The sequence below is a fragment of the Centroberyx affinis genome, unplaced genomic scaffold (genome assembly GCF_046629955.1).
Source record: "Centroberyx affinis isolate AG114_WGS23_722 - 3 ecotype Tasmania unplaced genomic scaffold, CSIRO-AGI_Caff_v1 ptg005467l_1, whole genome shotgun sequence".
Taxonomy (NCBI): Eukaryota; Metazoa; Chordata; class Actinopteri; order Beryciformes; family Berycidae; genus Centroberyx; species Centroberyx affinis.
In genome coordinates this window covers 34870-56918 of record NW_027282740.1, presented here as the reverse complement: position 1 = coordinate 56918, position 22049 = coordinate 34870, and the positions used below count along the sequence as shown (strand labels likewise).

General features: G+C 41.8%; 1 protein-coding gene across 1 annotated transcript; it reads left to right on the top strand.

Annotated features, from left to right (window-relative positions):
- Positions 1-8606: 8606 nt before the first annotated feature.
- LOC139667361 (XK-related protein 7-like) lies at positions 8607-9211 on the top strand (the record flags this gene model as incomplete). Its single annotated transcript, XM_071546815.1, has 1 exon — positions 8607-9211. A coding segment is annotated over exon 1 (605 nt), but the record flags the coding sequence as incomplete, so codon positions are not given.
- Positions 9212-22049: the final 12838 nt, after the last annotated feature.

Sequence of the window (22049 nt, the reverse complement as noted above, 5' to 3'; positions counted from 1 at the left end):
ATAGTCATTTTATAAATTACTTTCTATATGTTTATACTATACAGTTCTGCTTTTCTTTTTATTCAGTATATCACCTTCTATCTTTTGTTGTCTCTTGCTCTCTATTTTTATCTTTTTCTTTTGCTCTCTCTGTCTTTCTCTCTTGGTCTCTCTTTCATTCTCTCTCTCTCTCTCTCTCTATCACGCACACACTCACTCACATTTCAGTTTTGGGTACAAATCAATACTGTTGTACAATCAGACTTTGAGAATGGGTTCACACACACACACACACACACACACAGACAGAGCGGTGTGTTTACTGTGTCTTCTACCGGTGGCCCTCTGGTGTGAGAAATCATATTAATAACCATGTTGGAAATTAAACATTATTGACTCTAGAACAGTCAACTAGTCTTTAATCGATCGCTTTAAATGATTTGTCGACTAGTACAAATGTAAAATCAGTCGTGCAACCCTGTGTGTGTGTGTGTGTGTGTGTGTGTGTGTGCAATCCTACATTCATGTTTATATGTATAATGTAGTTTTGAGTCTTTTCATGTGCAAATGCATGCAAACACAATATGCCTGCTTGTCCATAGATGTGTATGCGTGTGTGTGTGTGTGTGTGTGTGAGTTTATGTGTGTGGGTGTGTGTATGTATTTATGTGTGTGTGTGTGTGTGTGTGTGTGTGTGTGTGCACAGTGTTCAATTGTGTGGCAAAAAAAGAGATCCAAGCCACTCCAAAAATCAGTTAAGTTCTATGTTAGTGGAAAAAAATTATGTGAATCATCACTTTTTACAAACATTTATCTGCATTACTGAGTGGATATGATTTTCCCAACACAATTCATTCGCTAAAATTAAACAAATGTGTGGATATCTATCAACTTGAAAAACAGTTAGCTGCCATTCAAATATTTCAAAGATAGAATAAAGATCGATCACTGGATGAAGAGATGAGCAAAACGGCCTGTAGCTCTTTAGGTGGAAGAGAGGGACTGGAGAATAAATTACTAACAATAGTCCTAAATTATTAACACATGAAAAAACTTCACAGTCACAGACTCAAGGTAATAATAGAAATATAATAGAAAAGTGAGAAATACCCCCCCACCCCCCCACCCCCCTCCTCGCTGTAACATGAGGAGCCAAAGAAGTGTTCCAGCCTCCTTTTTGTTTTCCAAGTCACACCGGGCGTTCCCTCGCTTCAGCAGAAGATGAGGAGGCAGAACGGTCCGCTGGATGGATTTATGAGTGGGGAGGGACGGTAAAGAGCTTAGCCAGCTGACGGGGGGGGGTGGGGGGGGGACGGGGGGGACGGGGGGTGGGGGGGTGCTGCCAACGCTGAGACCCCGGCCAAGCTAATGGACAGACCGCCACTTCGCTCCCTCAGCAGTTTACACACCGCTCATATTCTGCTGCCCGGTGGAAACCGCAGAACTCTAAAACGGGTCGTGGGTTTTTCAGTGTTAATGACAATAATAAAGCATTTCATTTGTTCTTCATACTTTTCATTCACAGTGAATCTCAAAGTGCTTCAGAGTTAAAAAAACAAAACATAGAGCAAAAACAAAGAAAGTAATCACTAATCACACGAAAAAGCCTTCATGATTAAAAAGGCCTGTTTTTAGGCCGGTCTATGGTTGAGAATGGGAAAGCATAGATGATCTTCCTAATACTTCCTGAGAAAATGAAAAATTATTTTTTTTGCAAGACTCACAAGGATTTCTGGAAATCAAAATTGCTGAATTTTCAAAAATCAACTTTTCGTATTTCTATAAGAAGTGAAGGTGGTGGGCGATGGAAGGCTGTGTGCAGTTAAAAATCACTGCACAGCAGATTAAAATGTTTATTACTTCAAAAAAACAAAAAACAAAGCTGGCTCCACTCCATCAGCTGTATTGAGGTAGTGATACTTATTTTTTTTAAATTTATGAATCTACAGGTCATACAACAAAAAATATGGACAACTTTTTATTGCTAAAAATCGGTTTTCTTACTTTGGATAATGCTAGCTGCCTACTATCACTCAGCATAGTGTATGCTAAAGCGTTAGCATGAAGGGTAGTATTTTTTTTTTTTTATTAAAGTTCTAGTTTTACTGGCTTTAGTGTTCAGAGGGTCTAAATGTGACACTAAAGATTATTTTAAAACATTAATGTTTGGCAAACTTGCTGGTATGAATGTGAAATTTGACTAATATTAAGAGAAGTTTGACAACAAACACTTTGTTTACACATAATCTATAATTTTTTGAAACCCCAAATAAAATGGATTCAGTGTCAGTGGATTCAAGTGGGGAGTCTACTATCACTCAACATAGTGTGCTAAAGTGTTAGCATGGAGTGATCTACCGGGGACACATGGATGATTTTGATGTCTATGTTCTATATCTTATAGCTCCAAAATTGTGTTTTTTCTCTGTTTTGAGGATTTGAAAGCTTATATGTTGCTTTATGAGTTTAACATGTTTCATGGCCCCAGGCTCTATGGAAAACATTCAAATCTGATTAAGTGATTTTTTTAAAAATCCATCCAATTTTCTTACTTCACGAGAAAGCTGATTTTTTGGGATATTCAAGGCTTTATTCTTGGAGCAGTGAATACTCAATGGCCTCACAAAACCTCCATGTAATAAATCACTTTTAGGAACTGGGTTTTATAGACTTACTTTCCTCTAATGACTCCCAGGGCGTTTCTTTTTTCCTTTTTTTCTTTTTCCACTTCATTCTTTCAATCTTTTCACTTATTTTTGAAAGCAGTAGCTTCTCAGAAGTTCTGCTGCCGGCTCTCTGGTCTGCTTATCTGACCACTGAAACCTCACTGTGACTTCACTGAAAATATTCTGTGCAAAGTCAAGTTTGTCTTTCTGTCTTGTATTCTGTCAGTGCTCATTTGCATTCATCCATTCATTCACTCACTCATTCATTCATTCATTCATCCATTCATTCATTCACTCGCTCACTCATTCATTCATTATTTTGAGATTTATAGCCATGTAGGTGTTTGTTTATCTTTCAGTTTGTCTGTTTGCTTAATTCAAGACAGAAATCTTGTTTTTTTTTTTAAATATGCTCATTAAAATAAAATATTAAAATAATTCCTGCTATATTTTAGGCAAGGTAAGGCAAGGCAGCTTTATTTGTATAGCACATTTCATACACTGGGGCAATTCAAAGTGCTTTACAGAGTAATAACAAATACAGTAAAGGTAAAAAAAAATTACAATTAAAAAGTGCAAAAGTACAGACAAGAGATCCACAAGATAAAAGACTTAAAAAGTAAACTAGTGCAGAAAAAGACAGTGCAAGAGGATTAGAAAAGTGAAAAGTGCATTGAAATCACATTTAAAATAAAATGAAATAAATAAATATAAAAAGCCCTGGCGAACAGAAACGTTTTAAGCCCTGATTTAAAAGACTGTAAAGTGGAGGCAGACCGCAGATGTTCTGGAAGTTTGTTCCAGGCATGAGGAGCATAAAGACTAAAAGCTGCTTCTCCAGGCTTTGTTCTGACCCTGGAACAGTAAGCAGACCAGCACCTGAAGACCTGAGGGGTCTGGAGGGTTCATAACATTGAAGGAGATCAGAAATGTATTTTGGTCCTAAACCATTAAGTGCTTTATAAACATGCAACAGAATTTTAAACTCAATTCTTTGGCACACAGGAAGCCAGTGCAGAGATCTCAGCACTGGACTGATGTGGTCCATGTTCTTAGTCCTGGTCTGAACCTGGCAGCAGCATTCTGGAGAAGCTGCAGTTGTCTAAGAGCTTTTTTAGAGAGACCTGTAAAGACACTGTTACAGTAGTCAAGCCTACTAAAAATAAATGCATGAACAAGTTTTTCAAGGTCCTGCTTGGACATGAATTCTTTAATTCTCGCGATATTTTTAAGGTGATAGTAGGCAGATTTTGTAATTGTCTTGATGTGGCTGTTGAAGTTCAGGTCAGAGTCCGTAACAAAATTTTAGCAAATGAACCAGAAATGCCATTCCAAATTTCTTATTTTTGTCATCAACTCCAGGATGTGCAGAACCACTTGAAAGGCTTGGATCTGGTCCTCCTGGCAGCTCAGCAGACACCTATCCTGCATCATGCTGAATCCGCCTCATCCTCACCTTCATCCTCCGTCTCTCTCTCTCTCTCTCTCTCTCTCTCTCTCTCTCTCTCTCTCTCCCGTCTCTCCTGTCACCCTCCGCTGCAAATTATCAAGCAAAGCGGAAAATGCGAGAAAAATGTCATTTAAAAGCAGTGGTGGAGTGATGCAGATGTTTTGAAAAGTCCCTTCGGAAGCCTGAGGTCTGTCTGTATTCACCAAAGTGTATCAGCGCTGCGGCGGCGCTGATCTGAGACCTCTAATTAGCTCCCCGCGCTCTCAAACCCATAATGAGCCTCATTTGTCAAGAAATGAGTCGGCTGTGAGTGATGCGCAGAAGAGGAGAGTCAAGGCGAGGCAGAAGGTCGGGACCTGAGATTCCCATCGGAGGGTTTTGTCCCCCACATGATGAAATTACACTGATAGAGAAAAATTACACTGTTGTCCTAATGAGAGCACTGTTATAATTAAAGGTCAAAATTTTAACCTCAAATGTGATCTGTTAGATGCCACCGGTCTGATTTCGATTAAAGTTGGTGGGATGATGCATTTTAGTTAAAAACATTACACTGACTGGCCTGATGGGGGCACTGTAGTTAAAAAAAGGTGAAAACTGTTACAATAAAACACCGATTGACACGAAACTTGAGATATCCAGCAACTGACCTTCACACGCCGGCCATTTTGAATACTCAGGGTGGGAAACTCAAATCCAGCCCGCTCTGCCCTGTTGTGAAGCAAGATCCATCACACAAACATTTATCATTTCACAGATTCCTCACTGAAAAACATACTTGATACAAATGGAACTCAAGAGGGATATGTTTACATTTTAATATATTTAGTCCAGTATCGTTAGCTACAGCTGAGCCTAGGTCGCTAGTAGCTTACTAACTAGCTAGTAAGCTAACTAACTTCCCTGCTGAATTCAAAATGTTGTTGTGGTTGTTGTCTAGCTAATTTGATGACCGTTAGTTTAATCTGTATTTTTTCCTCACTTTTGTGTTAAAGTAATGCTACTTTTATATCAGTCTTCCAGGTAGAGTTTCCACCCCAAGTGGTCAAAATGGCCGCCGTGTGAGTAAGGTCAATGCTTGGGCTAATGGGAGCGCTATAATTAAAGGTCAACATTTTTAACTCAAATCTGATCTCTCAGACGCAACTGGTCTAATTTTGATTGGCCTGATGGGGGCGCTATAATCACAAGTAAAAAAAAGATTACTCAAAAGTGATATCTAATTTATAGAATTTATATAACTCGGAGGGATTATTCATTTTGACACTTTGAAAACATTAGCCTCGAGGCTTGTTTGAGTTTTGTGGAAAACTTTTGAATTCACAATTTTCTTTGTAAAAATGTCACAGTTTCAGAGGGGGAAACTGGTCTGTGTTTCTAAGTGTGTCAGAGTTGGAGTGGTGATGATCTGGGTTCTCTAATTAGCTCCCCTTAGTCTCCAACCCATAATGGGCATCATTTATCAAGAAACATTCAGACAAATCTGTGCATCTCTCATATACGCCATGATAAAAAACAGTTCCACCTTTGAATTATACAGTGCTGAGCCGTTAGAAACGTTTGGGAGTAAGAAATATTTTTTAGTCTCAGTTATCCAGACACTCTAAATGTTTTAAGCATTTGGACATACTGAATAAAACAGACTTGATCAGTATCTGCAATTGCTGCAAAAGCTTCCTTGTGTTGAACTGGGAGGAAATTGAGGCCAAACTTGCATTGTTCTCATTAAACTGCTTTCTAAAACGCAGCCATACCAGGTTACTCTGGGCTTTTTGCGTATGCCGGTTCCCACTTCAGGGCTTAATTGGGCTAGTTTCCACAGCAGGGCCAAACAGGGCCAAACAGGGCCAAACAGGGCCAAACAGAACTAGGGCTTACTCCTAATTTATCAATTTCCCCCCAAAAAATACTGATGGAGGCGATTTGTCAGCTGACCTATAGTTTCAGGTAAACAAACGAGGCTCTATATCTTGTTTCACATACATTTTGGCCCTGATAAGCCTCACTCGGCCCTGCTATGGAAACACGGCCGCTGATTAGTTTATTGTGGGCAGTGAAGCAGAGAGCCATAATTCACCAGTGAGTTTTAGTGCCTATTCTATTCAGACTTTATGGGATCTTTTCAATTAGTACGTCCACTGTTGTAAACAGACCAGTTGCTCTATGTCTTGTCAGCTTTATGCATCACTAGCTTGTTACAGTGAGACAAATGCATTTCTAAAGGCCGCGCTGCACACAGCTGCAAGGCAGAGGAAGGCTTTAAGGTTAGAGAAGGTTGCCGGTTCAAATCCCTGGACCGGGTTCCCTTCAGTGCTGCCAAGATGCCCTTCAGCAGGGCATTTAAAGGAGACCACTTGTGTCATTTAGTGTAATAGGCCATTTACTTCTGAATACGTCTAGTTCTGGACCACCAGGGGTCCTCGAGGGGGCTCCAGGGGGTCCCCAGCAAACTGATGAATTGTTAAACTTCACCGTTACGTCATTTATAAGAAGTTAACAGAATTAGAGAAGGTAGAATAATGACTGTTTTGATCATAGTTTCACTGTTATCTCTACCTACAATACAGATAGTCATGGGATTCTGGACAAAATCATATCAAACAATACAAATATTCTCGGATTTGGGTCAGAGACTAAATCATCAAATGGGGGTCCATGGCCCTAATGTGGACTAAATTAGGGTCCTTGATATGAAAAAGGTTAAGAATCACTGCTCTAGTTTACATTTCCCCCAGTCATTTTTTTTTAACATTTACTTGTTTTTCATTGTTTTTAAAATACAAACTTTACAGTGTCAAACCTATAGCTTGAAATGAACTGCTGTCCCAGCTAACAAAGACGGTGTAAATAATAAATAATAAGACAATAAAGTCTGTAAGGCGACATGTTTTTGAGGATTATTTCCTGGAGGATTTGTTCCTGTGGTGTCAGCTGACTGACAGGCAGCAGAGCGGAACGTAACGCAGCGCTGAGATGAAAACACTCGACTCAGCTCAGTGAAATGAGGAGAAAACAAAAAGTTTGGCTTCATGTTTTCCTGTGATGGATTCTCTCGCTCTGTGGAAGTTTTTTTTTTTTTTTTTCATACCGGACAAGAATGAATGAAGGAGGAAAACGAGCGCTGACATCTGCAACTATGCTGACTGTGTGCAGAAACAGAGAGGAAGCTGGACCGCTATATTAACGACTTAAAAAAAAAGATAAACGATATGATTTGATACACGATATGGAGTTCACGATTCGATACAAGCACGATACGATGTAATAAACAAAAGTTATGTACAGAATTCTGTTTATTCCTGAGCCACAAATCTTTCTAGCGATGCCATTGGCTCGCTAGAATGTAAACAACAATTTAAAAAATGTCATTACAAAGTGACAATAATCTAATTTGGATGGAGAGCTTGTGAAACTGATCAAGAGTCTCATTTGTGATTACTACAGCAGAATAACATGGAGATAATATCACCATTCATTTTTCTGACCCACCATATGGATTGTCACATTTTTGCATTGCGATAGCCTATATTGAATTTCGATATATCGTCCCATCACTAGTATTATCGTCTAACTCCTACCTGCTTCAGTGAAGCTGTGAGCGGCCAGCAGCAGCAGACTGTGCTTACACCCAGATATAAATGTAGAAAACTGAGAATGTGAAGCAGGGCGGCACTAAAAAAAGGACATGATGCTCAGCAAAACCTTTCCCTTGATAAATAAAGGTTAAATATTGTGAGGTATATTATGGAGGTGTGCATTTTTTTTTGTATTTACAGGTACATCGTCTCACAAAGCTCTGCATCTATCTTTCTATTATCGACTCGCGGGTCGGGATCTATGGGAAGCGTTTTGACAACAATGCACAGCACAATATCATTTATTGTCCGGAGGGAAATTCATTCTTGCAAAGCCAGCACAGAAATCAGTGGACAAGATACAACACAGTCACCGGTTGACAACATTCACTGTTCAGTTATCCGTCTCCTTCAGTCTGACCATGCCAAGTCGGAAAATGAAGTGTATAGCGCGTGCTCAGCACCGGGCAGCATATAAAATAACCCTCATTACTTTAACAACATTCACAGTATATTTGAAATGTGCAGCGGATGGGTAGCAGGCAGCTACTGCTCGCTGCGGGGAGAGGAAAATGTAACTGGGACAAAATTAATGAAAAAAAAAAAAAAAAAAAAAGAAAAAAACACTGCATGTCAAAATTGTTTGCAGAAATTGTCTGTCTGCGTGCTGCATGTCCTCAAAACATCGCGCTGGTGTCATGGTGTTAAAAGCGCTGTTAGTAATGATGCCACACAATTAATTGGCCGATGATGAGGCTAGTTATGATGTAATCTCTCTCTCTCTCTCTCTCTCTCTCCCTCCTGCACGCAGCCAGCCCCCTCCCCTCTCTCTCTCTCGCTCTCTCTCTCTCTCTCACTCTCTCTCTCTCTCTCTCTCTCACTCCCTCTCCCTTTTCCCCACCTCTTTCTCTGTCTTTCTCTCCTATCCTAACCAACATGGCCGCTAAGTCGGATGGAGCAGCGGTGTCTGTGGAAGATGACAACCCGCCCAGGAGCCTCTCGGAGCCGGGGAACCCCACCGCCCGGCCCCGCTGCACCGCCGCCGGGGGGAAACCCTACACGCTGCTGGACTGCTGCTGGGTCCTCTGCGCCCTGCTCGTCTTTTTCTCCGACGGCGCGACCGACCTGTGGCTGGCCGCCGACTACTACCTGAGAGGCGACTACTGGTGGTTCGGCTTGACGCTCGTCTTCGTCGTGGTCCCCTCCGCGGTCGTCCAGGTATTGAGTTTCAGGTGGTTCGTCTATGACTACTCGGATCTCAGCCGCGGAGAAGGAGGGGAGAGAGGCAGCGGAGCCGGTGCGGTGACGGCAGGCGCGGCAGGAGGAGCGTCAACGGGCGACGGCAGTTTCAGCACCAAGGACAGCGACCAGCGCGGTGGGAGCGCGGCAGCGGGGAACGCCGCGAATGTTACCCCGGTCGGTACGTCCTCTGCCCCGCCTGCGACGGCAGGGAGAGTCGGCGGCACCCAGAGGTGCTGCACCGCCTGCATGTGGGTCTTTCAAACCGTGCTTCACGTCCTGCAGCTCGGCCAAGTCTGGAGGTAGGACCGCTGGTGTGGTGTGGTGTGGTGTGGTGTGGGGGAACAAGAGGGGTGTGCGTGTGTACGTGTGCGCGCGTGCGTGCGTGCGTACAGCGGGTGTGTGTTGGTGTGTGTATGAGCGCGTTGTGCATGTGTGCATTCAATTCTCAATGCTCTCCTGCTACCAAGACGTGTATGTATGTATGTGTATGTGTGTGTGTGTGTGTGTGTGTGTCCGTGTGCATGCGTGTGTGCGCGCGTGTCCGTGTCTATGCATATGCATGTGTGTGCGTGTCCCAAAAATGTTGCCTTTCATTCACTATGCACCGGTGACAGAGATTTTCAGAAAACGACCTGAATGGAGGAAGACTGCTGCGCTATACAGCAGAATCTAGCTATAGTATTCCGCTTCACACATTCACCTCCGGACCATCAGTAAAAATCTAAATTACTCACCTATAGGCTATAGAATGGGATGTTACGGTATGGGCTGCTACTGGGCCACTTTTGCCCTGATTTTGACAGAATTTGAGTGGCTGCTAATAATCTCCTTCGCTCTGGTTTGCAATTTCTTTTCCTGGCACTTGTGTCTGTCATGATCATTACATGTTGACAAGGAACCGTGCTTCTGACCCTTTACACTCCTTACTATTGGTTGCTTGTCATGTCGGCGATGTAGAAATTGAAGCTTATTTCTGCTGTTCCACTCATTGTAAGTTGCTTTGGATGAGAGCGTCAGCAAAATGGCTAAAATGTAAAACGAGAGGATATCGGAGATGACAGTCGTAGAGACTAGCCAGGGCTGCTGGCCAGAATCTTTAAAGGAGAATTCCACCCATAACACATTTATATACTCTCTTTTGTCCTGTAGCCTTGGCTGTGAACGGTCTATGCTGCTTAGACATGTGGTTGCAATGCTTTGCTTTGATTGAAATTCCTCAGAAGCCACGTTCAGTGGATGTGAAACAACTTCCTGACTTGAATATTATATTCCCCAGCTCTCTTCTGAGGCTGTGTGTTCACCAGGAGCCTTTCCTTTACAGCGCTAACTTCTTCCTCTCATTGTGTTAAGTGGAAAGTCAAGTGCAGAATGCTGTGTGTTCCTGCGCTACAAGTTAAAACTGCTCCTACTTCAGCTTTTACCAAAACTAGACAAGAGGTATTTAAAGTGCTGTGTAGCTTTGGTAGGAGCTTGGGTTGTGCAGCTTTCTGGCCATGATGTCACCGCAAAATCAGTGACTCTCTGTGATCTCTGTAAAAAAGTGAGAGACTCGTTTTTTCTATATTGTAAGAATCTGTCTCTCCCCTTTTTTGCCTATTTACAATTATTGGTAAACGTATTATTTTCTTTGTTCCATCGGCATAAGTTTCCTCCGGTTTCGACTGGATTTCAGTGTTCCACTTGTTCAAACTGAAACGTTTAATAAACATAAAGAAAGAGATTCACTTCAAAACAATTCAGCAGCATGACTAGTTTTTTTTATATATTGTCAGAATCTGCTTTGTTTGCGTTCTTTTATGTGCTAGAAGTGATTTTCAGACAATTCTCCAACCTCCTCTACCAGAGCAACAGATCACAGAATCACTGATTTTGGGGTTTTATCATGGAGGAAGATACACAACCCCAAGACACTACCAAAGCTCAACAACACTTTAAGGGAGATTGTGAGCACAAGGGACAACACACATCACCCTTATTCCCCCGTCCACAGGCAGTGGGCGTTCACAAATGAGCATAATTGCATGCAGACTGGTAGTAGTGAAATGTAATAATGAACTACAACACCATGCTAGTAAAGGAGAAAGGGAAAGTTTTTCAGTGGTAGATGTGGGGAAAGATATCTGAAACGTGAACTCCAGTCATTACGTTCAGACTGCAGGCAAAAGTGGCCCAAATCTGCACAAATCACATGGAATCTGATCTTTTCAATTCTGATTTGGGCCATTTTCACATGTGGTCCTAAATCAGATACAGGTCTGATTTTTTGCAGTGCAACCTCAGTCTGAACGGTCATATCGGAATTCATGCGACTTTTACGTCACTCTGGATCCACATTCGTCACAATTCTGCGCTGGCGGGAGTCACTCTGAATACAAACATGGAAGACAGCTGCGATGGAGGGAGTCAGTGGAGGGACAGTGAGGTGTTCCACCTCATAAGGATTTAGGGTGACACTTCTGTACAAGTAGAAGAAGAAGTACAAGAAGCCTTTGCTCCACAAAAGCCATAATTAAAAATTTGGCTCTCTTTCTCCTCATCCTCGTCCTCGTTATCATCTGCTCACGAATTCTCCGGCTTCCACTGCACATCGACTTATACATGAAACCCTAAAAACACTGACTTCAGTGGCCTCCATGTTTACTTCTGTACGACAGCGTGCTGCGTGTGACGTCTTTGTTGTTGTTCTTTTGCGCATGTGGGTCAGTTCAGGACCGTGACCAGTTCACACTGGAATCTGATATTGGCCACATTTAAAAAAATAATGTGAACAGCCAAACAAAAAAATCTGATCTGAGCAACAGATCCCAATTGAGCACTGTGGCTCCGTTCACACTGCAGCTGAAAGTGTCCCAGTTCTGATGTTTTCCCTCCATGTGACTCAGATCTGATGTTTTCTAAAAGTCGCATTTTTCCAATTCTGACCTGAACCGCATGTATACTCGGTACAAAACCGGATCCTGAGGTGTGAGACCTATACATGTGACTTGTATCTGAACGATCGAATCAGAATTAGTCTGCGTTGCCATGGCAACAAGTACATCTTATGACATTCACCTGACATTCACCTGAGACAATTGGCATAATTTTGCGCCTCACGCTTGGCTGAGCCGGCGTTGGTATGGAGGAACGAACGAGAGGGAACATGGAGAGAGAGACAAACAGCCGAGTTGATTAGTATTTGGGGAGAGACGCTTCAAATCAGTCAAATCTCAAAAGGCCGATACTGTGACCACAATGTGTTGGAAACAAGCAGGAGAAACAGCAAAGGTACAAAATCAGATGTGACGTCTTTTGTTATCCTTACTCTGCCTGACATCACTGACTTGATATGAACCTGATTAAGACAACAGTCTGAATAAGAAATTTCCATGTAAAAAGCATTTTCTGATTCCCTTAACCTGAATAAAGTCATAGCAGTAAGCAGAATCTCATAAAGACATGTGCAGTATTCTGGTTTCAGTCTAATTATTGAAGCGGTTCAGACTGTAAACACCTGAATCCACCCAGGACTCTCTCTGGACCGCCTGACGCTCCTCTGCCTTCCAGAGGCTGAACTGGTTTCAGAGGAGAAAGAAAGAGACTGACAGCACGAAACAGAAGGAGAGGCTGAAACTGAGCATGCTCAGGATTTAGAGGGAAACGGAGATCATGAAGTTTTCAGTAAAGTCTGAAACTGTCCGAGTCTCCGGTGATCCTCCTCTGTCCTGCTGACCGGACTTTGCTCCGCAGCTGGAGACAGGAACATGAAGGGAACAGTTCTATAAGAAACACATGGAGACACATTCATGAATATTGTCTTATTCAGAATAAGGACAATAGTCGGATTATTGATCTCCATGTAAATGTAGTCACTGTCAGGTATTGGATATGAGTTACATACTAGAATAGATATGAACAGTCAACTAACAAAATCAAAGATGAGCAGCAATTTGGACTTGAGCAAGTTCTGTAGTGTGAACGGAGCTTTAGAGTTGTATGTGAATAACACAAGACTTGCTAGAGGCTTGTACACAACCAGTGAAACGTTTGGACACACACATTTTTCTTTAATTTTTACCATTTTTCACATTTTAGAATAACAGTAAAGACATCAAAGCTATGAAATAACACAAATGGAATTATGCGGCAACCAAAAAAGTGTTAAACAAAACTATCTTATATTTTAGATTCTTTAAAGTAGCCGCCCTTTGCCTTGATGGAAAGGCAAAGGCTTTGGAAAGAAATTCATACATAGGATCAACTTCACTATTTATATATTTGTCTAAGAAACTCATTTCAAGCATTTAAGCAGAAGCCTTTAGATCAAAATGGCTTTAATAGAATGAAAAACAGTACGTTCAATCTGCGGACACCAATACTACAAATTCATATATAGTTCCATACTAATTGGTCTGCTAATTACACATTGTATGCCCAGTTAAAGAGGTGAGCGTTCACCTGTAAACGCTGTTACTGAACAGGGTTTTTCAAACCCTGGGTTGGGACCCAAAGCGGGCCTGTGGGAAGATTAAAACGGGCCCCTGGAGTTATCGTAGAGTAATTGGTATCAAAGGTTATTTTCTGCTCTGTTGCCAAAGCCTTCCTGAGTCTCTGCAATGTAAAGCAGATTTAATAACACTGACAGACACTTAAGACGCAGATTAGATGCGTATTTAACCTTTATTACACCTTTATTCATCCGGGGAACATGAGCAACACCTTATTTATCTGTCTGTCCTGTCTGTCTAGCAGCTGGTTAAATAGCTGCCTGTATTCAACCTATTGACAGTGAATGGGGGACTCTGACTTTGCGGACACAGAGATATGGACACATTTTCTGGTTCATAACTATAGGCAGTAGAATGAAATGAAGTTGATTTCTATGTAAAGGCTTCAGCAAAGATTCAATGAGCCGTCGTTTTCAATATCCAAGGAAGAAAAAACACCTTTTCTTCCCTGATTTTTATTTCTTCAGCTTCCATCCCTCAGGGAAAATCCACCCTGAAAAACATTTACTGCCGTTTAAGAAGCAGCAGCAGCTATCAGTGATGTACTTTTACATTCCTCGGTCCGTTTGTTGTGTTTTTCTTCTTGGTGGATAACCGGCCAATCGTAGACAAGGTGACGTCACCTCCAGATGTTTCCCAGCAGCTCCAGTGGAGTTTGATATGAGAAAATGTTTCAGGATGTAAAACCTCAGCGGTGAACGTCAGGTTTTGGTGTCAGTCCCTCAGAATCAAAGAGCGAGGGCTTCTTTCTAGAGCCGCCATTTTGCACCGAGAGACTTCAACAATCATACAGGGAGAAATCCATTGGAGGAGAGGAGAGAGACCAGTTTCTCCACCCACAGGAGCAGGAGAGAGACCAGAATGCAATGCAGCAACAAGTTTTTGTGGGTTTTTTTTTTTTTGTTTTTCCTATTTTCTCCTCATTTTGTTGTTGCCAATTATTCCAGTCTCCATTGTCCCGGCTGCTTCTTTTCACCCGACAGTGAGGAGTTTTTCTAGGAGAGTGTTACTCATGTGGAGCTTCACGCTTTCCCCAAGACCTCGAGTGTGAGTTTAGTTTTTGGATTTCTCCGTTAACTACCTGACTGACAAAGTTGAGAGCGGGTGTGAGTGTACTGATGCTACCTGTGTGTGTGTGTGTGTGTGTGTGTAGATGCCAATGGAGACTTGTTTGTCTTCATAAATCCAGTCTGAACTGTCCAGGATCATTGGAGAACCTCGTCAGATGAAAACCTCACGTCTCCCAAATGTTAATTTTTCAAGAGCAAAAGAAAAACAGCCTTGTTTTCAGATGGGCCGCTGTTTGTTTATCCAGCGGGGTTTGAAAGGGTTTCATCATGCAGACCGAGGGTCGTAGAATTTTCCGGAGCCACAGAGCGGCATGTAATCATAAATAAAACATAAAAGAATAAAAACATGAAAATGACCAAAATTGGTATAACAAGTTTTTTTCACGTCAATATGTGAGTTTGTTTTTTGGATTGTTCTCTCTCTCCCACTGTGAACAGATGCTGTTGGTACTACAAACATGCATCTGGAGTGTGTGTATGTGTGTGTGTGTGTGTGTATGTGTGTGTGTGTGTGTGTTTACACAGTGTGTTTCGCTATATCCTTCAACACAGAGAATTAGATTAAGAATTACTGCAGACAAACTGCCTGCATTCACAAAACACGTTTCACTGTTGCTGTTTTGCTTGAATAAAAGATTTTAAAGGGGAATGATGATTCTGGTTATTTTCAACCCGGGCCTTATTCTCATAGTTTTGGCCTTCATGACAATTGATTGTGTTCAAAATTTCATCACATCACTGTAGAGCTTTACGTTCCTTCACAGTTGAACCCAAATTGTTTTTTGTGAAATTCCTCTTCTCCTGCTTCAAAATACAAAATATGTAACAAGGCAGAGAGGGAGACAGACAGAGAGACAGAGAGAGACAGAGACAGAGAGGGAGACAGACAGAGAGACAGAGACAGAGAGGGAGACAGACAGAGAGACAGAGACAGAGAGAGAGTCAGACAGACAGACAGAGAGACAGAGAGAGAGACAGAGACTGACAGAGAGACAGACAGAGAGACAGAGACAGAGAGAGAGTCAGACAGACAGACAGAGAGACAGAGAGAGAGACAGACAGACAGAGAGAGAGTCAGACAGACAGACAGAGAGACAGAGAGAGAGAGAGAGACAGGCAGAGAGGGAGACAGACAGAGAGACAGAGAGAGAGACAGGCAGAGAGACAGACAGACAGAGAGACAGAGAGAGTCAGACAGACAGACAAAGAGACAGAAAGACAGACAGAGAGACAGAGACAGAGAGACAGAGAGAGAGAGAGACAGGCAGAGAGGGAGACAGACAGAAAGGGAGAGAGAGAGTCAGACAGACAGACAGAGAGAGAGACAGGCAGAGAGGAAGACAGACAGAGAGGGAGACAGACAGAGAGGAAGACAGACAGAGAGGGAGACAGGCAGAGAGGGAGACGGGCAGAGAGGAAGACAGGCAGTGAGGGAGACAGACAGAGAGGGAGACAGGCAGAGTGTTTACTGTAGTCCTGCCTGGAGTTCATCGCTAGGCCAGCGTTGCATTTTTAGGACAGTCCAGTTGGTTCCTGTCTGTGCCAGACCAGATCAATCAATCCCAGAGCAAAGTAATTGAATCCATTCCAAATAGTCACTCAGCTCAGGTGGTCTGACTGTGCTGTTAGTCGTGTCTGTCCAGCCAGGGCTAATAATCAGCTAGAGTGGCTAACTGGCAGCCGCATGCAGCTCAATACGCTGAATCATTCAAACTGAACGTCTACCGTGAGTGTGTGTGAGTGAGTGTGTGTGTGTGTGTGTGTGTGTGTGTGTGTGTGTGTGTGTGTGTGTGCTCAGGAAGGGTGGCCTCGGTGTTCATTCACAAATGAAGTGAGGCTCAGCGATTACCGCACTTACTTTTTTGTTTTAATTTAACGGCAGCGGCGGCCTGTCAGAGCGTTTTGACAGCGAGGGAGAGAGGCCGCCATGTTGGAAGAGACAATACAGCTGCCTCTTCCTCTCAGGTCTTTTCCCCATTTTAATGACACTTTCTGTACATAGAGATGATATTCTGTAGAGTTGTCATTTTTGCACTGCAAAAAATGACAAGTTGTCCAGTGATTTTTAACTTGTTTCCAGACCTATCAAGCTTATTTAATAATATTTTTAGTCAAATTATCACACTGCACTGGCAGATAATCTTGCTGTTTTCAATCACTTAATATATTTTTTATTTATTTATTTTATTTAACCTTTATTTAACCAGGCAGGTCAATTAAGAACAAATTCTTATTTACAATGACGGCCTAGCAAGAGGACAAAAGGAGCTCTCGAAGGGTGAAGGGAAAAGGGGATAAAAAAAAATAAAAAAACACGCGAAAGAAACTAAACAAAGAAATCAGACACAAATGTTACAGACATCGCAGAGGCAGAGAAACCCGACACAGTATTGGAACGGGGAAATAATCAAAACACAAACCAAACAAACAACCAAATAATATAATTAATATATGCCAATATGACTTACATTACATTGCATTACATTATCCTGGAAAAAAGAAAAAGTCAAATTTTTGTTGAAACCGGTAAAGTTATCTGCCAGTACAGTAGGATGATTTCACAAAAAAAAAAAAAAAAAATCCAAAAATAAGCTTTGAAAAGTCTGGACAAGATAAAATGACATAACAAGTTTGTCAGTTATTGCAGTGTGGACCCTATTTTTCCATCACTTTCCTTCATACTGATCGATTCTGACCAGAAATCTCTTCATTAGTTCACTGTAGAGACATTCGTCTGTCTTGCCTCCAGTACAGTCCTAACAGGCCAATGGACTCTCTGAAAATCAACCCCAAAAACACCCAAACTGTGTCTCTTTCAACATATTGACACTCAACATGTTGGACGTTTAGATTTTTCTGTATTATTTTCATTGCTGTAATTGTTTGTATTGCTTTTATTGTTTGTATTTCTACTATATTTTTTAGATATATTCTGTCTTTTTTTTGTCCTATTACTTTTCACAGCCTCTTCTTTTGTTGTAATTCTTCCAACATGGCAGAACCGTAGCACTCTTGAGTCCGGACTTGAGTCAATTTTTCTGTGGACTTGGACTTGTCTTGATCTCGGCCAATATTGGATGTGGACTCTTTTTTTTCTTCTTTTTTTTGCCTGACTCGACTTGACTGATTTTTTTAAAAGAAGCTAGTCTGATCTTCAGACTGAACATCCATCTGGTTCCACTCCATTATTCAGCTGGATTTCCTTCTCGTTAGCCGTTTTCTGTGTAGGGGGGTTGATTTTCCCTGAACCAATCACTAGTGACTGACGTATCTGAACCAATCACTAGTGACCGATGCATCTGAACGTATTATTGCCATGTCAACACAGGAATTTGCCTCAGTGCAGCTCTTAAGAACAGACAAAAAAAAAACACACACATAAGTAAATAAAATATATAAAATAAGAACAGCAAAAACAGTTATCACATTTATACATTCAAACATACATAATATGATAAAGTCCTAAAGTGCTTTGTGCTGCTACCTACCTACTTTTAAAGTGCATGTTGACTAATTCTTGCTCTACTGCTACTAGTGTTTGTGCGTCAGAGTTCAAGTAACGAACAGCCTCAGGATATGAACTGTTCCTGAGGCGAGATGTCCTGCACCTAAAACTCTGTAATCTCCTTCCGGAGGGGAGGGGAGGGGAGGGGTTTGAGGAAGGAGCTAGCAGGGTGAGAGGGGTCGGCGATCACCTTCTGCGAAACGGCAATGAAAAACCGTCGCACGAACGGTTCAAACTTTAGTCCCGCCCACAAAGACTCCGATTGGCTCGATTGTTTCTCTGAGCGAGAACAAGCCGTTGACGAGGGAAACACCAGACTCTCTGAATCACTTTACAAAATCTGAAAAGCGGGCGGGACGAGATTCAGGAATCTGGAACCAGGCTAAAAAGATGCACAACATACTTTTTTTTTCACCTGATGTCCAATGAAATGATTGGCTAGCTACATGTGTCCAGTGCACTTTTCATCCTGCCAGTGGATGTTGAAGAGTTTAATAAATCTCTGTTCATCCAGAGAGAATCAAGAAACTCCTCAATTATCACTTTTGCATTTAGGAAGACATATCCCCTGTTTATTGCTTATTGAATAAGACTCGATTTGCTCAGGACTCGGTCTTGACTTGGTCTCAACACCATTTGGGCTCAAACTCGACCGGACCTGGTCTTGGACTCGGTCTTGACTGCAGCCCTGCAACATGGCGGCATCTCCCTTGTAGCCGCTGGTAACCACTGTCCAAATTTTCCAGGACAGGCCTCTGTTATCGCCATAACCCCGGAGAGGGCGTTCCTTACTGTGATTATGGGTTTGACAGTGAAGCGTAGGTGGGCTACTGGCACTGAACCTCCCATAATCCCACTGAAGAACGTCCTCAAGGGAATTATGGGTTTTATTCAGCGGGTTAACAACGTACGTGCAGTGTCTGAAATGTTTGGGGTTTTTTTTCTCAGTAGTGTACATCAGACTGAAAACCAGGGGAAAACCAGGAAGATCGCTAACTAGCTCATTAAGTACAATCTCAGAACCCATCGTCTATCGGTCTGACGGCGATTAGACTCTGGGGGTGACGGCCAATATTTCGGAGGTTTCCGGTGTAGCCAGAGGACATCCGGGCCAAGACTTCCTCTTCCGTCCGATTAGCAACTTGAGACGCGAGAGTCGAACGTTTCTTCACACAATACACAAACATCGATACTTTTTGTCGGTGTTTTAGGTAAGGCTGGGTATTGGCAAGGACCTCACGATACGATTGTATCACGATACATTGCGATACGATACATAATTTACTGAAAATGTAAAAAATAGAGCTGAAAATACCACCTGGGTAGTCTAATACGTACATCACATTATATTGATAACTCAGCGGACAAATTGAGTCAAAACTATTTAATTCAAAGGCATTTGAGGGAAATTTAAGGACATTTTTAAATCCGTTTAAAACATGAATAATTTTTTTTGATGTATCGATACATGGGGCTGGAAAGTCGATACAGTATCATGGAAAAAAATATTGCAATACTAAGCTGTATCGATTTTTTTTTTAGGTCCAGCTGACATTTCGGCTAATCTCTATAAACAGATATCTGCATATGAGATCGTCGTCTCTCAACTCCGACTCCATTCTCGCGTCTCAACTTGCTAATCGGACTGTAAAACAATGGAAGAGGAAGTCTTGGCCCGGATGTCCTCTGGCTACACCGGAAACCCCCGAAATATTGGCCGCCGCCCCCCGGAGTCTAATCCTCGTCAGACCGATAGACGATGGCTTCCCAGATTGCACTGAGTAGATCTGGCTGAACGGAAGAAAAGAGAAAAGAGAAACTCAAACTTCATCAACAGGAACAGTGAACTCTGGGAAGTGCAGTGCAGAAACACCGCAGCCCCCCCGCATGCTATACATATCCTGGGTTTAATAAACAGCTTATGGCCTTTGCTGTCAGTCATTCTCTCATCCCAACATGGAGTGCACCTTAGCCCCGCTGAGCCTCTCACACCTGTTTTGCATCTATTTTAATGTTGTTTACCTTCAAGTTTCTGCTTTCACAGCCCGGCTTTTTTTTCCTTGATAATGTGATTTGGTCGGACAGGTTAGACAGGTTTCTTTTGCGGTTTCTTTTTGCCCTGAAGGCGCGATCCATCACCGCTCAAAGCCTCGCGGGGGAAATGAATCATACCGTCATGGAGGACAGACAGAACTACAGACACACAGATAGAACCACAGACAGACAGACAGACAGACAGACAGACACTGGCAGGTAGAAACATGGTAGACTGTGTGATATCAGACATCCCATCCAAGCACTTTTTTACATGCATAATCAATAACCTTTATAAATTATACATATACAGCTGCAGTCCAGACATTGAGAAGTGGGATGAAAGTTTTTGGCCCAAATAAGGAATAATTAAATAATTTGAGATCCTGTCCCATTTCAGCTTAACGTGAAAATAAAAAGGGGGTAAACTGATTTCCTTTAACTACATCCAATGCTAATATTTACTATTTTTTGTACTACTTACTTACTTTTGGCTTCCTTTATTATGCATTTCTTTATTCGTTGACATGGATTCTGTTGGTTTTGAGGTTGAAATGAAAATAGTATAAAATCTCTAGCCATACTTAGCTTAGCATTCCAGCATTTTGTGGCTGTGTGAAGCGAGGGTAACACATTATAATAAGTAATAACTTTGTCATATATGTCATTTCTACTTACGTTATTTCACCCATTTTAAGAACAGAACAATTGGCAAACTGGATCCAAAAATATAATACATTTCCGCCATAGGTGGGGAAACAAAAAGGGATCGAGGGTAGAATCTGAAAGCGAACAAAATGATGACAACACTTGAGAGGACAGAGCTAAAGAGATATCATGAGATGTTATTTTTCAGTTGTTCAATGCTCTTTTTGTCCATGTTGCATACTTCTGCATTTTATGAGAGCAAATTTTACACTTTTCTTTTTGCATTAATTATTGCTTGTGACACTCTAAACGAGCCAGGCTGTAACAGTCATCAATGTTTATCATCATATGGTACAGACAGTAAATATAACCTCAATTTGAAAATATGATATGAAATGTAAGACTTTAATCTACGTCTGTTTGATTCCATAGACAATTTAACCATCTAAAAAATAATTTATTTAGAGACGTTAAACATTGAATTGGGTCAAATTGACCCCAAAGATAATAGGAGGGTTAAGCTACTCTACAAATGTCATGTTAGCATTGTTAGCAACCCTCTTTGAGGCTAATGGGTTTTGCTAGCTGTACGCTAACTGGCTAGCCTGTGTTATCTTCACTATGAAACCAAACCCCTTAATATTATCCCTGAAATGTCCTTAACTTCTCATTACATAAACACTAATAACTTTAAAAAGTAAGTAAAGTAAGGTTATCGTGGGTTTTTTAAGGGATTTATTCATGGGTTGATTGTTTATATTAGAAAGTAAGGAGTCAAGATTAAGCGGGTGTTTAAGGAGGTTTTGATGGGATCTCCTCCATTAATAACTCCTTTAATTAATTTTAAGGGGATTTTGCATGAATTAAGTGAATTAATGTGAATGTAAGGTCATTTTAAGGGATCACTGGTTAGTAGAGAGTTGTAATGAAGAGCGGTAACAAAGCTAACAAGCTGGTTTTCAGCTGAGTTAAGTGCAGCACAGGAACTCCTCTCCCTCATGGGGTGTTTAGGCTTATTCATGGTGTGAAGAAACATAACAGACTGAACTCCAAACTGTAGAAGTGTCTCTTTAAGCATTTAAAATAGCTGGACTGTAAATGTACACAGGTTTATGTAAAATTCAATAGAGTTATTGATTGTGAATAAAAAAAAATGCCTGCAGGGGATGTTTGATGTTCCACAGCCTTCCGACTGCCTGTCTGTCTGTCTGTCTGTCTGCCTGCCTGTCTGTCTGTATGTCTGTCTGTCTGTCTGTCTGCCTGTCTGTCTGCCTGTCTGTCTGTCTGTCTGTCTGTCTGTCTGTCTGTCTGTCTGTCTTTCTCTCTCTGTCTGTCTCTCTGTCTGTCTGCCTGTCTGTCTTTCTGTCTGTCTTTCTCTCTCTGTCTGTCTGTC